Source organism: Helobdella robusta (genome assembly GCF_000326865.2).
Source record: "Helobdella robusta unplaced genomic scaffold HELROscaffold_5, whole genome shotgun sequence".
NCBI classification, from domain to species: domain Eukaryota; kingdom Metazoa; phylum Annelida; class Clitellata; order Rhynchobdellida; family Glossiphoniidae; genus Helobdella; species Helobdella robusta.
In genome coordinates, this window is record NW_008705254.1 from 172,383 (window position 1) to 191,833 (window position 19,451).

Genomic DNA, 19,451 nt, shown 5'->3' on the forward strand with positions numbered 1-19,451 from the left:
TCTTTATGTAATGCTCCTGATTTTCATCATCAACAGCAACTTCAACATCATCATCATCAACAACAACAACATCATCATCATCATCAACAACAACAACAACTTCAACATCATCATCATCATCATCAACAACAACTTCAACGCCATCATCATCAACAACAACTTCAACGCCATCATCATCAACTACATGATGATTTACAGTTCTACCACCAAGGTCAGAGGCAGCACGGTTGCTACCAGCCCCATCGTCATCATCCAGACATGCCACGTCATCACTCACAACAAAATTTTTGCTATTATTCACAAAGACGACGACCATACTTTCATAATTTTCCACAACAGCATCAATTTTTCAACATGCCATCATCGTCATCTTCACCACCACCACCACCATCATCATCATCGTCATCATCATCATCATCATCATCAATGCAACAAATTCAATATTCCCAACAACAAAACCCTCAACAACAATCAGCAGAATTACAAACACAACAACAACTATTCTTCAAACAACCAAACCCACCATCTTCACAACAACAACAACAACAACCACCTCCACAACCAACAACGACCACTTCAACTAAAACACCAGGAACTGCGAAAAACACGACGAACCCGCCACGCAAACAGCGAAGAGAGCGAACAACGTTCACCCGGAAACAGTTGGATGAACTTGAAAAGATGTTCAAGGTCACGAGGTACCCGGACATTTTTGCGAGAGAAGAGTTGGCCCAAAAAATTAATTTACCAGAGTCTAGAATTCAGGTAGGTAGCAGCAGTAATTTTTGTTATTGTTTTCTTCGTTGTTTTTTGTTCTTTGGTTCGATGTTTAATCGGTTGTTTGTTTTTGGTTTGCTGATCGATTGTAAAACAAACAAAAAATTAACATCGCACAGGTTTGGTTCAAGAACAGAAGAGCGAAGGCGCGCGTCCACAACAAACTTGAGAAAGTAACCACCATCTCTTCATCTTCCTCATCATCTCCCGCCCGTTTCAGACCGCGCCCACAAAACACCCGCACCTCTTTAACATCAACCAATCACAACAACCGAGCTAGAACTGCAGCCAATGGCAGCCAGTTAAGTAGCAGCAACAGTAGTGGCAGCAGCTTCTCAGCTACAGCAGCAGTTGGCGGCTACGGAAACATGGGTGCCATGTTCAGAATGCATTCGAGTGAGGATGGAGGAAGTAGCAGCAGTCAGAGCATTTCGCCATTGGATGCTGGCTTCATGACGTCACCGTCCCCACTCATGAACATGGCCGCTATAAATGGTCACATGATCGGAATAAATAGCAACAACAACAATAACAATTTAAATGTAGCCAATACTAATAATAATATCAGTGCAGCTAACGGAGAAACTACTATCAATAACACGGATGATGATGAAGAAGACGACGACGATGATGATGGCGGTGCTGACGACGACGACGATGATGACGATTACGCAAGCATGAGTCAATATTCAACATGGTCTTACCCCCTATACAACAACAACAACAACAACATCAACACCACCAACAACAACGATGCTTACATGTCACACGTTGGGACATATTACCCCAACCAACACCACCACCACCAACAACAACATGGTTTCTATAGCAACAACATCAGAAACAACAACAATTCTATGACCAGTATCAACGGTTGCAATGGTGTTAGTGGTAGTAATGACAATTTCTATAGCACCCAACTTAACTGTTATAATAATGATTATTTCTCGAACGCATTGATCCCTTACAACAACAACAACAACAATCATCATCATCCTCCTCATCAAGCCCAACAACATCAACATCATCATCATCAACAACAGACTAACTCTTACCAAGATGACACAGGTGGTTAGTGATTTAGAAAAATTTTATTTGGCTCATAATTATCGTTGTTGTATTTGTGTATAAATTTTGTTGTTTTGGTCTAAAAAAAATGAATGATGGCTTGTACAACACTTCATTTCATTTACTAATTTAAACCTTCTAACCAACAAACATTCTTGAATGCCCAGAAATAAAATAACTAATTTGAGTTTCTTCATTTCATCAACAGATTGCAGTTACAATGCGAGTTCTTCGGGCTGTGATGCCGCAGTAGCAAACAACAACAACAACCTCATCATCAGCGGTTCTCCTGATTGCACGCTGGTCAACTATTTCACCAACAATTTCAACAACAACATCAGCAACAGTTGCAATAATGCTAGCAACATCAACAACAACAGTATTATGATATCGTCTGAGTTAAAAACGTCATCTTCCTCTATATGCATACAACAGCAACACAATTCGTATTACTACAACAACAACAGCCACGCAACATCACAACACTCAACTTACAATAGCAACAACAGTATTTCTACTACCAACAACAATTTTTCCTCGCTAGCAACATCTACAACAACAAAAGCATCAACAACAGCATCAACCGATTACTATCGGTTTTATGACAACAACATCAGTAGTAACAACGACAAACTCGTCAGTGGCAACAACAACAACGACATCTCCAGCAGTAAAAAATTTGATGGATTTGACGATGACGCATACAACTTCGACAATTCCTTCCTTCACATATGCAACACTACCAACAACAACAACATCAACAACAACATCAACAACAACAACATCAACAACAACATCAACAACAGTCAACAATATTTTTCTAACATGAGCAACATTTGTCTGCAGCAACAACAACATAATCACGGAGAATATGTACTTAATAGCAACAACAACAACATAATCAGCAGTAACAACAACAACATCAGCAGCACAAATTTACAAGCCACAACTGTTCAAAATACTTACATTGCTTCCATTAACAACATCGTCATCAACAACAACAACAACATCAACAAGGACAACATCAACAACAACACCCCAATGAATTTATAAATTTATGTTTTAATGATTTTTAACTATTTTTGAACGCTAAATTGCAAATAGTATTCACATGTTTTTATTTACTTTTTCAATAGACGATGTTTAACTATAATTTTTCTATAATTTTTCCATCAGCATCATCATCGTCTTCGTCATCATCACCATCATCGTCTTACTTTTTACTTTTCACAACTACCTCAATTGCAAATAGTGGTCATTATTCAATGGTTTTCTACACACACACACACACACACACACACACACACACACACACACACACACACACACACACACACACACACACACGCACACACACACACACACACGCACACACACGCACACGCTCATACATACTATCATGATTGTTTCTTTGCAAGGGCATACATTCACAAATCAGAACCGATAATAAAAATACTGAAGAATAATTTTTAATCGAATTTTTTATTCTGCAAAATAGAAAAATGGTTATTATCGAAATAAAATCAATCATTGAAAATGTTTTTAGGTTTCTTTTGGTGTTGTTGTTGATGATGTTGCTGTTGCAAATGTATAAATAGACAGAAGATAATTATTAGAACGAATAAATCAATAGACGAACGAAACCAGTTGACGCATAGGAGACACTTGCTTCATTTAAAATGTGACTTCCCAACAAATTGCACAAGGCTGCCTTCCTGCTTTTTTTAGTTCACAAGTTATTTTTTTAATTTATCTAATTATTATTATCTAATTATTTTATTATCTAATTTATCATATTTCTGCTGGCTAGAAATCGTTCATTCATTCACTTTTTTTCTTTAGTCTTGTCTTCTTATATCGGGATATTTAATTTTGTTTTGTTTGCTTTCCTACATTATTAAGTTTAATAAATTCACTGAATGAAACAGACTCCCAAATAGAAATAAAAGCCCGACGAAGCAACTCATTCGCAGAAGTACTTGCCACTCCAAAGTTATTAAACACTGTCCGAACGGTTCCTGCTTGCTACTTGCTGATGTTTGAAACAACCGCTCTGAAATGCTGAAGGAAGTATTAAGTACCATTCAAGTATTCAATTACTCTAAATACTTAACCCCACTGATTATATATATATATATATATATATATATATATATATGTATATACATGAAAAAATAAATTAATTCAAGGCACATGCTCGATAGAATGTTGTACGGGCACTATGGCGGTCAGTCTTAGGAACCATAAACGAATAAAATTCATATCACATGAGTCAGTGAGATAAGCAGTTTTAATCGTTTCAATTGTCGTCATCATCATCATCATCTACGTCATCGTCGTCCTCTTCCTCCTCATCATCATCGTCGTCATCATCATCGTCACAACCTCGTGACATGCCCAACATCGTCAGCATCATTAACATAAAAATCATCATCATCATCAACACCGACAAATTTCAAGAGCAGGTTACTCTTCAAAAATGCCGGAAGCGGAAGTAGATCGAGTGAAGCAATCAAATTTCGACCTAATTTCCTTCTAATTTTGAAAATACACAATTCGAAAAGCGTGGACGGGTTAGAAACCTTGTAGATCAGGTAGGACCACAGCATGCAATTGTTCACCAAAGATTCTGGAATCGCAATCACGTGATTTGCGCGATTGTCGTGCTGATTATGATGTTTGGTATCATCATCAGCAGGTTTATCATCACTATCGAGAGCCTTGTGGCCGAGCAGCAGATAAGAAGCGTCGGTAGGCGCGATGCTGGCGCCGAACTGGAGGAGCAGGCGGCAGATTTTGAAGCTGCCTCTCCTGATGGCGCACTGCAATGGCGTGACGACGATCGTCTGTGGAGTCGGTGACGATAGGGACGATGATAAGAGGGCTGGCGACAGAACTGATGACGATAGCGATGACGCTCTGGTCGACGCTGACGACGACGAAGAGTAGTTGGAGTGAGGAGATGATGATGATGATGAATACGACGAGACGGTGGTGCTGGATTTAAAAATTGATAGTTTCATTTCACCGGGAATGTCCATTCTGCAGTTTGACCTTAGCAAGGCCAAGGTTGTTGCTTCGTGGTCGTTTGAAACGCTGGCCAGCAACGGGGTCACGCCACAGTCATCTGCCAGACAGGATTAAATGGATTTTAAAAGTTAGAGAAAAGAAAGGTAACATCACCAACAATCATTTTTCAACTACTACAATATATGTCTCATATTAAAAACTACAATGTTATTATCCAATTATAATTAAGTCATAATTAAAAATGAAAAGTTGTGTAAACCTGGAAGGTCAGGGTCGGCCCCATTCTCTAAAAATAGATTGACCAATCCGGTGGCTCCTTGTTCGCTGGCCATTTTTAACGCAGTACCTCCAAATTTATGCCAACTCGTTCGTTTCGGGATGTCGTTGAGTCTGTTTTTGTTATTGTTGTTGGGAATGATGGGATACGTGGAAGACCTCTGACGATATCAACAACAACAAATCAAACTGAAGAAAAACAAAAAAAAAACAAAAACAAAAATACACCACCACCAACGCTAACAAACAAACAAACAGACAGACGAACAGACAGACAGACAAACAGAGAGACAAAAAAATACTTGCCTATATTTGGAATCAATGATCAACTTGGCAATCTCCATTTCCTCACTACTGATGTTCATCCCCTTCCTCTTGATCTTCATCAGTAGGTTGAGCATGGAGTTCAAGTTGGCCTCGTCTCTGTGGTTCACATTACTGCCTGCCTTCAGCAGCAACCGCACGTAGTCCAGGCAGTCAACGTTCGAGTATACGATCGCTTCCTTGTTGGTTTATGTGGTGAGAAATTATTTGCCGGTCGTTTGAGTGGAATTTCAAATTATACCACGGGTGGATTTTTAACGTTTTTCACATTTAATTTTGCTCCCTACCCTTCTAATCAATCAACAATTCTAACCAGCTAACCAGGCAGCCAGCCAGCCAACCAACCAACCAACCAACCAACCAGCCAGTCAATCAACCAACCAACCAACCAACCAACCAACCAACCAACCAGCCAGTCAATCAACCAACCAACCAACCAACCAACCAGCCAACCTGCAAAGCGATTCTTTTATCTCTCTTGTCGGGGATGTTGACGTCACTCTTCTCGAGCAGCCTCTGCAGATGGGACTTCCTGCCGTCCTGTGTCACGGTCACCCACAGTGGAGTCCTCCCCACCAGATCCTGAATGTTCACATCCGCCTTTGCGTCGCACAACAGCTTCACGCACCTGCAATTGTTTCAAATATTTAGGAGCACCTTTAATCGGAATAATATTAATTATGGAGGAGGCTGTGTACTTTGGCCGATTTGAATTTGAATGCTACTATCACTAATAATGATGATGACAATGATGATGATGACAAGAGCAACATACACGTCATCGGAGCATTCAGTGGCGATGTGGAGAGGCGTGCGTCCCCTGGTGTCCTGCAAATCGACCGAGGCCTTGACCTCGATCATCAGCTCCACCATGTTGTGCCACTCAGTACGAATGGCATACATCAGAGGGGTCATGCACCACCTGTCGCCCGCGTCCGGGTCAGCCCCAAATTCTAATAATAACTTTGCACATTCGTATCTGGTCGGTTGGAAATAAAAAAAAAGTTTCAGTTTGATCGCTAGAGAGAGACGACTTGCGACCTAGCCACGAGCCGATATACGGCATGCACATTAGAGCACTCACTGGTTTACAGAATAACGAACATCAAAATGACCACGGATTCACAAGGGAGACATCAAAAAGCACACTGATACAGAAGATAGAGTGAACACTGAATAGAGACTGAACAGCCACCCACCTCCCCTTCTCACAGCAGAAATGCAGGGGCGTCCAGAAGAGGGGCTTGCCCAGGGGGTCGAACCCGTTGAAGATGACGTTCGGGTTGAGGCCCTCCTCCAACAACTTCAACAGCGAATCGGGTTCGTTTTTTTCGATGGCGTAGTACAGAGTGGTCTCTGTGACGTCATCCATCAGTTTGTAGGATCTTTTGATCACTGTTGTAGGATGGGTAGTAATAATTATAATGTTTTATGTTAATTATGACGTATTTTTCAAATTATGTTAATCTATTCGTATATATTTGCGACCATAACCTTGGGATAATTTATGTTTATTTCTTATTAATAATTAAATTTTATATTATTTTTAATTATTTTAATAATTAATTAGTTTGTTTATTTATAAGTTTATTATTGTTTGTTACATTTGCAGTTTTATCTTGAGTTTCAAACTTGTGTTGCAATCCCGTCAATAAGAAAAGTATTTATAAGCTCAGAAAACGAATGAATAGTTAAACATAAATTGCGTTATAATTATCAAAATTATATTTTGCTTGTTATATTACGAAATAAAAATAAATTGAATTACTTTTCGAAAATATTGTTGGTTCTTTTATATAGGACAGAAACTTTAAAATAATGACGAAGTTTGATTCTCACGAGCAAGCATTTGCTGCACGATGCAGTTTATGTACGTGTGTGTGTGGTGTGTAATAATGTATGTATGTGTGTGTGTGTTGTGTGTGTGTGTATTAGAGGGATGAGCATGGGAGCGGGAATCGCGGAAATCCCATGGGAATTGGTAAAATTAAATTTTCTGGAATGTGAATTATAGGAAATAGAGAATCGCGGTTCGAAAATGACAGGCGGGAATGGAAAAAAATGGGAAAAATGACATCTACGTGCAAAAAATGAAAGCCTATATATATATATTTAACCCTATATAACCCAATATGACCCCATAACTCTATAAAACTTTATATAACCCAATTAAACTCTATATTTCCTGGCACGTTGCCACGAATGGGGATTCGGGAGAGAATCGGGAATGAGAAAAAATTGGAGGGAATTGGGAATAAATTGTGTGTGTGTGTGCGTGTAATTATTTATGGCTGGTTCCGTGTGAATTTATATATATATATATATTTATTTATAAATAAATAAATATATATATATATATATATATACACGAATTTATCTACACGCATGTACAATTTTCTCCGTAGTCATTTTTTAATGTGCGCATGTCTGTGTGTTTGTGTATGCGTGAGTGTGTATATGAGTGTATGTTTGTGTGTGCGCGAATGAGTTCGTTTGTAGTTGTGAATGTGCCTTTTAAATGTTTTTTTCCTTTTCTTACCTCGCCTAGAAATTAATTTTTTGCGCCACTGAAAAATAGGCTGTTTATTTTTTTGCCACTTAACTCTGAAGCATCATACACGTAGTTCTTTTTTTTAATTTTTATGGCTTCTAGTTCCTAGGGCACGTGATGGGATGTTGTTTTATTTTTTCGCGCCAAACAAATGTTTGCAACGCATTTGGTCATGTGATTTGGTAATGAGTGTTTATCAACAGAACCAAATCTTCCTGGCCCGTGTACTTCAGGTTCCATTCATCTTATTTACGATTCACTGCTGCAATTTTATTAGGCGTCTTTAAATTGTTCAGTGTTGTCTGACAATTCAATTTTTCTGTTAAGCCATCGGAAAGAAAGTACCCAACAAGCAAGCCAATCCCTGCAAATTCAATTTCATGCTCGCTCTAATAGGGAGGAGGCAAAATTTTGTTGTCGTTAATGTTTCGCCTTCTGGCTGTCTTTTTGTCTCTTTATACGTTTGATTCTTTGTATGTTTGTTTATTTGTTTGTCTGATTATTTGGATTTGTGTTTTTTTCCATTGTTAACCATCGCTTGCATACTGACCACACAATCTTCGAATACTGACAAGGGTAAATACTTCGGTGAAATGCCTGCTGCCTGGTTGGAACGCCACGAGAATCCGACTGAACTGCCATGATCATTTGCAACGTCACATCAACAACAACTACGGTAGTAATAATAATGGTAATAACAATATATATTATGATAATAATAATAATATACACATATGAAATATTGATACGTACATATACAGATGGACAGATACATGCATAGATATATAAATACATAGATAGATGGATGGATAGATAGACACATACATGGATACATACACATATAGTTTTCAACGGATACATGCATAAATATATTGATATCAGACTTCAGTATTATAAAGTTTGATTTGAAATTTGGAATCCCACTCGAGGGATAAAAAAATGACGGTATTAAGGTAGATAATTGTTTGAAAATATGTGCATGAATTTCTGTGGCAGTCTCAAATGTTCAGACTGTGGCTGCTCACCGAGGGATATCACAATCTGGAAAAATAATTTATTATGATTATAATTATGTTCATAATTATAATTATTAAATTTAAAACATTGATAGTATCTAATACGTAATATTAGTAAACATACACAGCAGGTAGAAAAATAACAACACGCAATATACGTGAACAACAACCAAAGCAGAAACAACAATACCAAGAATATGAGTAATAATAAAAATAATAATAATAAACAACAACAAAATTCTACTTCGTCTTTGAACTTAATAGCATATTCGAACAAGTCTTTCAAGCCCATCTCTAGGTTCAGATCCGTGTTCATATTTATATCTCTCTGTACAAATTTAAAAAAATTCCATTGTTGATGTTATTAACCACAAAGAATGAGATTGCTATCAGTGCAAAGCACTCAACGTGAATAAATATTATGCCAGTTTTTACAACAACGACAAAATTAGCAGCAACAGCAATAAGAATGATAATCAGAATGATAATTTTAAAAAATGCTTCCACAGACGGAATAATTCTTCTCCATAGTCCTGGCAATCTCCTTGCTCGATATCTCCTTCCCATTTTTAACTCCTTCGTAAAAATTCTTCGCCAGCAGTTTGAATTTTTCATAATCCTTAGCGAACAACAACTTGGATGTAGGCGAGCTCTTGTTCAGTTTGATTTCTTGAATGGAGCACCCGTCCATCAGGGCCTGGCCGATGACCGTCAGACAGGAGTCCAGCACGACATCCTTCTCGATCTCAAACAAGAAGCTCGGGTTCTGGATGAGGTTCACCCAGAATTTCAAGATGAAACTGCGAGGATTGCAATGTTGCAAATATTTCAATGAATAGTTCATATTCTGTTGTAATAATTATCGGTTCAGTCATTGTTCATCGTTACACGTTTCTCGTGCGTGCAGAGCAGAATAGCTTGCAAACAAATTATTCTTTGCTCAGATAGCTGATAAGATGGTCTCTAAGATTCGAACGATCTGAGCTAGCTTGCCAAATAAATTTGTTTATTTACAATGTAACGATAAAAATTCATGCAGACCAATAATTCTTCCATATTGTGGTGACGAGTGGATCGGTGAAAGCCATCTGGTCGGCTATCTTATCGAAGACGTCGAATAAATATTTGACGCTGGGTGCAATCTCCGTGCTCGCGGCGAAGATGCTGTCGAACAATTTGTTGATGTGTTCCTCAAGGTTCACCTAATTTTGCAGGGTAGTCGTTTAGGAAGTTAAAAACCATTCAATGAATAATATATGTTTTAAATATTTGAAGGTTTTACAAAAAAAATAGAAATAAATAAGATAAACGTATGAAAAAGTGAATAGATGGATCTATCCATTGGATAGATAGGTGCATGGTGGATGGATGGATGGTTGGGTGGGTGAAAGGATTGACGGATGGAATAAGGACAAGACCTACTTTAGTTTGCAGTAGTGGATAATAATCTTCAGTCAACAACTTTCGTCTCGATGTCTTCTTACTTTTCCCGCTTCTGTTCATTCTCTCAACATCTTCATTTTTCACCTTCATAAAATAGTTCACCAGAGTAAAGAACTGAATGATGAATAAATAAGCGAGCAGATGAAAGACTGATCCAATTGAATGAAAAATATAAATGACAAACAGACCAGGTGGTATCTCTTCTGATTGGTACGAACGATCAGCGGTTGAACATTACCCACTCCGCCTATTCCTATCTCCGCATCTATTTTGGATAATTACGATAACAATTAAATTATTATAACTAATTATTATTAAACTATTATTACAAAAAAAAGATATATAGTATGACGTCATACCTCCTACATATCTCAGAAAAGCGTCGTCGTCGTCATCTGGTTTCTTGATGAGTTTCAATTGGTGGCCAGTTTGGATGTGGTAGTCTTCGAGGGTTCTCAGCTTCACGTAATCGCCGTTATTTTTCTGGATGTCTACGTCCTCGCTCAGTTTCATGTCTGGGTCTGAAACTAAGTCTGCATAAGTGAATATTTTGTTGGCTGATTCATTCGCTCATTCATTTTATCAATCGTTTATTCATTCGATCGTTCGTTGTTGTTAAAAATGGTGTTGTTGAAAAAAGTGTTATAAAACTTTTGTAAAAGTGGCACTATTGCAAAAGTTGCGTTTTTTTGTTGTCTGTATGTTAGTCTGTCTGTCTGTCTGTTTTGTATCTTTGCATGTCTGAGATCTTTCTATCTATCCATCCATTCCATCCATCAATCCGTTCATTCATCCAGATATCTATCAACATTTATTCATTCACTCATTCAACTACTGACAAAGATCATATAGTCGATAATTGGGTTTGTTAACAAATGGTTCATTTTGGTAGAGCTTGTCGATAATTTTATCTTTGGCCTGCGAGATGGTATCACAGGGTAGAAGTTTGCAGCTCGTCGGCATTTGCTGTTTTTTCTGGGGCGAACTTCTGGCTTCACTTGCGTTTACTATCTGTCCAACAAAATTGAAATGGTTGATAGAATTAAGTTAGTAAAATTAGTGACAAACAAATTGTATCTTCAAGAAAAATGATGAAATATCAGGGGAATTAAAAATAAAACATTAGTGACAATAACATAAACAACAGTAATGAAACGACAAGGACGATCCCAACAACAACAACATCAAAAACATCAACAACGTCATCAACAACGCCATCAACATGAACAACGAACCAACCAGCGGCTCAGCATCGAACTGGTACTCCTTCAAGAAGTTCCTCTCGGAGAGGGTGAACTTGGCCTGATCGGTGCAGGCATCGACGGGTCCGGAGTAGATCTGTTGCTTCACGGCCAGGTACAATTGGAACAACTTCTCCCCCACGTCCCCCTTCAAATGCCGGTACATGGAAACCGATAGCCAGCAGGTGGTCAACCTCTCTACGATGCTTTCGCCGCTGCGTTTGTTGATTGGCGATGCTTATTCAATCAACCAATCAATCAACCAATCAACCAATCAATCACACAATCAATCAAAAACTGCAATTTTATTGGCCTAGTTTTACAGTGTTCTTATGTTCAACGGCAATTTTCAACACAACATGTACACATTTAAAATGTGTGTGTGCGTGTGTGTGTGCGTGTGTGTGCGAATAGTAATGAAACTACCTTCTAAGCATAAGTTTGGGGTTCTTTCCTTGATTTTTGTACTTTTCAGCCATTCGATGGAGTAACAACTCAATGATCCTTACAAGTAGGTTATAAACATTACGAAAATTATACAACGTGATTATAATTATATCAATAATTACATCAACAATTATATCAATTATAATAATGATAATTATTATTGATATTTTTTTTATTGATAATAGCAAAACACGTTCATACTCTATTGAATAGTCCAGCTTGTCTAGCAAGAAGAAACTCAAGAGCGAACCTATCTTTGATCTTTAAATACAAAATTATTAATCTTAATTAAAATTATTCATAATAATATTATAACGGGCTGCAAAATTAACCACGCATATTCACAGGCCATGGTGCCTCTGAAAATTTATAATTAATAAAAATAATATTCTAGAATCATAATTATTAATAATAAATTGCCACTTGATTACGATTCGTAATTAATAATAATATAAGCGAACTTTTCATTGATGGTCGTCGATCTCTCGAGAACCTCAATGAAGGCCAGCATGAAGAACTTGCTGTTGAGCAGCTGCTGGAACTTCTGCATCGGTTGCTCGTATTTGTCCAACTTTCTCTTCGTCTGCGTTCATCATCATCATCATCATCATTACTATTATTACTATTATTATTGTTGTTGTTGGTTATAATTCTTACTTAGTATTAGGCAAACGAACGAACAAAAGATTTAACAAAAAAACAAACGAACGAACGAACGAAGAGCTAACATTAAGGACTTGATAGTCATTAGTGTGCTGGTAGAGTACTTTAAAAGCGTACATTCTGTACGGGTGATACGGAATGCCGCTGTTGGAAACTTTTGGCACCTCATAGCCTTCTGAAATTTGAAGCTCCGCAAACGCTGTATATCGATTTAATTTAATTTAAATTTAATAGTTTTTGTCATCGATATTTACACTGTAGTTAAGAGGGCAGCAGACCTTCCTTGTATTTCTTCCTAGCCTCAGCCTCCAGCATATCCAACTCCACCATCAACTTCCGGTACTGTTTCTTGCTTTTCAGATATTTATAGAGGAGGATGACGACGACGATGACGAGGATGAGCACGAGGGCCCCCAAGCACACCCCGACTGCAACTTGCCAGGCCAGGCTCGTCTGGGCGACCGTCCTTCTTGCTTTCACGCTTTTGCCACATAAGCTGATCTTTGTGGAGTGTCATCATTATGTATGGCGACAAAGGTGAGGATGATTTAAGGCCATAATGACGATGAAGACGATGATGATGATGATGAAAATGACGTCACGGCGATGCTAACAACGAAAACAATTCACAGCCAACCTCGACCCTAACACCTTCAATCATCTAACCAGAATAGGGCTGCCCTTCGCGGCATTCTGTCCCTGGCAAATAATGTTGCCCTCGGCAAAAGACAACTTCTGACAGGGAGTGCCATCTCTGGAAATTTCAACCGGAACATCGTAGAATTCTGCGTTCGGCTTGTGATTTGAATAAATCTAATATAACATTTTTATTATCATTAAATATTCTTATTATCTTGAGTTTAACGTAATACAATATGGTGTTAAGGTTAATACTCTTTGTCAACTGAACCATACAAAACTCCGCCGGCCAACCTTATTTAGGGAGAGAATAAGTTTATCGTCGGACAAACTCTTCAAGCCGAAATCTTTATAACTGCTGGTCATCTTTATGGATACGAAAGAAATCTCCTCGGCGTCGATACTGAAATTGACGTCATCGAGGTCATCAAGGACGGTGACCTTTCTAGATGTAGACCAACCATCAAAGGTGAAAGTCATTTGAACTGTTGCGGCGTCTCGAATATCGGTCAGGTTGACGAGGGCGTTGGTGCTGTCCAACTGGGGGCAGGTGGTGATTGGTTCGTTGTGTCCGCGGTAATGATAATGATGATGATGATTAGAAAGATGAAGATGACAGTTAAAGAAATAAAACTTATCAAGAAATCATGATTCAACATAAACTTTCTAATCAGCAACAATTTCAATAACTACCAACAGCTTTTATTGGGAACTTCAGGCCGCAAAAAGATGACGATGATGATGACGAAGATGTTGATAACGATAGCGGACACAAATTAACGTAACTGCCGGATGGACTGCTGACGTTCAAATTTTCGCCTTGCATGTAGCGAGAACAGGCTTGGCTGAAATGTTTGCACGTATAGCATATACGTATGAACGCGCGCGCGCGCGCGCGTGTGCGTGTGTGTGGTGTGTGTGTGTGTGTGGTGTGTGTGTGATAATAATGATAATAGTATAAATAGTACAATTAAAAGTAGAAAAGGCTAACAACAAACCTTCTAAAAAGATAGCCACTGTCTTGAACGTTCAGTGTGGGGTTGTTGAAATAAGTGAACGAGTCAGGAAGTGTCTCCTTGAACGAATCAATCTCTATTGTCAAACTTACTAAAATACCGTTACTACTACTACTGCTGCTGCTGCTACTGCTGCTACTACTACTACTACTACTACTACTACTAGCAGCAGCAGCATTACAAGCGGTAAATGTTCCATCTGTTATGTCCGCGGTTCGTAAGATTATCATTGTGTTGTTCCATCTGATGATGATGGTGGTGATGATGATTGTGATGATGATGGTGATGATGATTGTGATGAGGATGATGATGATGATGATGATGGCGTATACGATGATAGTATAAATGATAATGACTCCATTGAATGTAGAGCAGAAATACATGATGCCGACAGTAAAACGTTATTAGTACATATTATTATATTTTTATAAAAGATGCTAACTGTTCAACTCGATGGTTCTGAAGTTTACCAGAACAGCTGCTGTAGGCCTTGACGCTATTCAGTTGCGACATGAGGTTACTGCCGGCAATCGTCACTAACGTACCGCCAGACCTTACGCCGTGATCTGGGGAAATTTTTGGATCCAGTGTCACGCTCTGTTTTGTGGTTAATAGTTTTTAAAGTTTATTTTCATTATTTGTCATTGGTGTTATTGCTCTCTTCTTTCTCTCTCTTTTTCACTCTCTCTCTTTCTTTCTTCTCTCTCTCTTACTCTCTCACTCTCTCTCAGTTTCCGTTTGTTTGTTTCTTTCATTGTCTGTCGGTTTGTTATATTATATGTCTGTACATCCCTCTATTTGTCTGTCCGTCTGTGTTTATCTTTTTTTGTTTGTTTGTATATATTTCTAACAATAACCTTAAACGTGAATGATCCACTGAAGACGAGCTCGTTATTAGACGTTGTAAACACTTTAACGCCATATTCTCTGGCTTCGAAAACCTTCGCCGTGGTACAGGTGAACCTTTTGATCAGTTGGTGTACGTTTGCGTGTGTTAGTGTATGTTTGCGTGTGTTAGTGTATGTGTGCGTGTGTTAGTGTATGTTTGCGTGTGTTAGTGTATGTGTTCGTGTGTTTGTATGTGTGTGTGTATGTGTTTGTATGAGTCTCGTATTATCCCTAAAAAATAACTGACTTTTTAGTAGAGATGAATTTGCAAGGTAACGCTGCTCCATTGTCACCTATGGTTACGTTAATCTGAGAAACATTATAACCGATGCTCTGGCCGATCAAGCTGATGACAGTTCCACCCTCTATCGGTCCTTCAGTCGGTTTGATCTGAGTGCATACGATACGATACGATATGATCTTTTATTCACTCCAAAAAAATGAATGTATGTATGTAAGTTTGTAGGGAAAAAGATTCAATGGTGTCCAGAAAAACCTCATCAACGACAGTTTTGCAGGTTGAGATAGAATTCTTGTTGGCACAGTTGTTACTGCAGACGCCACTGCAGAAGGAACATTCGCTGTAGTCATGCGGTGCCAATTTGTACTGCATGCACAAGTTGCAATCTTCTCCAGCTAGCAATTTGCAGTTGTATACTGCAAGGTTAAAGTTGTTGTTTGGTGGTGATGTTGAAGTTTTATACCGATTTGTAAAAACGAAATTGAAAATTTCAAAAACCGATAGACATTCAAATAGGACCAACTCCTAAATGCCGGATACCGACTGAAAATAAAATACGTTCTATCACAACAGACACTGATTTTACAAGCACACAAATCATAAATCCGACTACCGAGAACCGACTACCGAGAACCGACCTTCCACGGTAATCTGTCCATCCAGGTAATAGTTGACTTCGGGTAGGAAAAGTTTGACCGTGATGCTTGTCTTATCTTGATCCGTTGTAAACTGTTGGTAATAATAATAATAATAATAATAATAATAATAATAATAATAATAATAGTAATAATAATAATAATAAACTAACGTTATAGCTGTCGCAAGCTCCAGTGTCAGATGCGCCAACTCTCTTGCCACCAATATCGCACTGCAACTGCTTGCTTGTCTGTACGTGTGACGGTGTTAATAATAATAAATAATAATAAGAAGAAGAATTATAATAATAACTGTTGGATTGGTGATACTGAATTGAAGTCCCTTCATTGTCGGTGTATGTAACTTCTCCACTCTGTCTCCTACATTAGGACAGGACTGCAGTTGTGATGAAGAAGATGATGATGAAGATGATGATGGTACTAGTACTAATGAAGGTGATGGAGATTAAAAGACGATAATGATGGTGGCGGTAATAATGATGATGGTGGGTGGAATGACGATTTTAATTTGGATTTTCCTTGCAATCGAACCAGGCGCCTGTGCAATGCTTTGCAATATCATTAACAACTAATCACAAAAAATGGCACCGAAAACAAAACTACCAACATTCTTGTCGAATGAATTTGCATCGTCTTTGTTCTGGCACTTGAAATAAATTTTGCTGAACCAGCATTTGTACGAACTTTTAACACATTCCATACATCTGTCATGTAAAGTTAATTTATATTAACATATATCCAAATACATAACTCTAGCTAATTAAAAATTAATTTATGCAAATTTCATTAATTTATTCATATTTAATAATAATAAATTAACATATGAATATGTATGTTGACTAACGAATTGAAGTCTGGACACCGATATAGATTAATTATCTTGCTCGAAAGTGTTATAGCCAGATTCCTTTTGCTCTTTAAGCTTAAGTTCACTAGTGTTAACAAAATATTTTCATTTAAATGCAATCAAAAGTACCATTCATTCGTCATCTTTCATGTCGTTAACACCACATCAGATAGGATTCGAACCAGTGCGGCGCGTAATGACAGCCTGAAATATCTACTTAGATGACTCTTACTCTAGCCCTAACCGCGCCATTATTATCGTCATCGGGATCATCCTCATCGTCATCTTCCTCACCATCGTCAGTGTCATTATTACTCCCATCATAAGCACTGCCTTACTGGCATCGTAATAGTCAGCGCTACAACCACCATCATCCTATCACCATCCCCATAACATTTCGACATTCACAGTGGAGACATTTGATGAAAGATGTTTTTAAAAAAGTATCGAACCAGTTCTATTTGTGACGTAACTAGGTATGGAGCACGTGACGTTGTTGTTTATGTTTACGCTGTTGTTTTTAACGTTGATGTTTGTTGTTTGGCCGTCGTAGTCACACACCAAGAATTGGAATAATGGCGTCGGAATGTTTTTTGTTCTTATTTCAATCTGGAAAAAATAGTCAAAATACAGCCCAGATACATAAATTAATAACAATAACAATCAGTAACTAGGTGGTGCCATGGTGTAATAGTTGAAGCAGTCTGCTGGTCTTGTCTTGCAGTGGCTGGGATCCAATGAAGTTGAGATCCCGGCCACTTTTGCAACAAGTGTATGATGCAGATAAACATATACAAAAATAAATAAACAAACAACTAATAGCTGGGTAACTGAAATTATTTTTATGAAATGTTGTACTAACCTGCTTAGTAGAATCGACCTCGAAGTTATCGTCGGAGAAAATAGAAGGACACGTCTCATTCGAAATGCTGAAGATGTCGTTGTTATATCTTATGGCTTTATATTTGATCCACGCAGAGTTCAAACTGTTGCATTCGGAATAAACTGTACATCTGTTGAATTTGTTGGAGGAGAAGAATATGAATATTTTCAAGTTTTAAAATTTAAGATATTCAATATATGTATTGGAAAAATGTGTTACCGGTTATAAAAATAAAATTGTTGTAATCCAAAATTATTTACTCGTAACTTACTTGTAATTGAAAATAACTTACTTGTAATCGAAAATAACTTACTTGTAATCAAGAATGCACCATCCGCAGTATGGATCCATGCTTTCGGTACAGTCTTTACAACTAGTGTACGTGTTACATGACGATGTTGGTATTTTCATAATCTAGGCAAAGGTTTGATGAAAAAAATGATACGCTATAAACGTCTCAATTGAATCGTCTTTAAAATAAATAAATTTAATTTTTTTTAGTATTTTGATCGCGATTACTTCATCATTGGTCCTGACGTAGATGTTGAGGAAATCACTACTTAAGATCATTTGCTGGATCCTTGCTGCATTGTCAAGTACAACCAATGCTTTGTCCAAATTTTGGGCTAATGTAACTGATTTCTATTAGAAAAATTAAATTAGGATGTCGTTGTATTTATTTTTTAAACTAAAAAAATTTAATTTAGTTTGGGCGGAAAAATATAACGTTTGTTATTACAGTCGTTACAAATGTTATGATGTTTGATCCTATTTTATCGGTGAGAATCGTCAAACTAACCTTAATGATAGATCCGTCAAATGTTCCAAAGAAGAAAACCGTATCTTGATCGGTAGTCGATGTTACAATTATGTCGGTAACTTTTGAACTTAAGCTGAACATTAAGGTGGATTGGTAAATATTGTTGCCAATCAGTCTGGTTTTGTTTTCATTATTCATTATAATACACTGATCGCTGGAAAACGGCTATGAAAAAAAAATCATTTTTAAAGATTTAAAATTTTTGAGAACTAAATTTCAGTTAAATATAATACTAACGTCTATCTTGCGTATCAAGTCATCTTCATATGTAGATTTTTCACCGGCGGCATCGATAGATCCAACATTCTTTTTGTAAGCATCCAACTCCGAATTAAGCGCTTCAACTTCCAAATAGCACACAACAGAATTCACATCACTACTATTGCTTGCAAAAACAGCCACAAAATACTTGCCCACCGGCAATTTGTTGTTTTGCGAGAGAATTTGTGTGTTGTCGAAGAAAGTGACGGCTCTGAGGTATGTGAAAGGGTTGTCGATACTCGCACTCGATGTACCGCACTGTACCGACATTTCGATATATGAAGCGAAATAATTGCTGTCTCCTTCACACACTCTGGTTATTCGACCCAATTTTCTGTCCAAATTTTTAAATATAAAAACAGAG

At 37.7% G+C, this 19,451-nt stretch overlaps 2 protein-coding genes across 2 annotated transcripts; one reads left to right on the plus strand and one right to left on the minus strand.

The window, feature by feature from the left end:
- Positions 1-621: 621 nt before the first annotated feature.
- HELRODRAFT_128268 (hypothetical protein) lies at positions 622-929 on the plus strand (the record flags this gene model as incomplete). The annotated part of the gene is made up of 2 exons (XM_009027037.1): positions 622-765; positions 897-929. Coding segments are annotated over 2 exons (177 nt in total), but the record flags the coding sequence as incomplete, so codon positions are not given.
- Positions 930-9,532: 8,603 nt separating this feature from the next.
- HELRODRAFT_68417 (hypothetical protein) lies at positions 9,533-12,229 on the minus strand (the record flags this gene model as incomplete). Its single annotated transcript, XM_009026977.1, has 7 exons — positions 9,533-9,842; positions 10,084-10,244; positions 10,465-10,634; positions 10,845-11,018; positions 11,325-11,470; positions 11,717-11,941; positions 12,150-12,229. Coding segments are annotated over 7 exons (1,266 nt in total), but the record flags the coding sequence as incomplete, so codon positions are not given.
- Between the last annotated feature and the right edge of the window lie 7,222 nt (positions 12,230-19,451).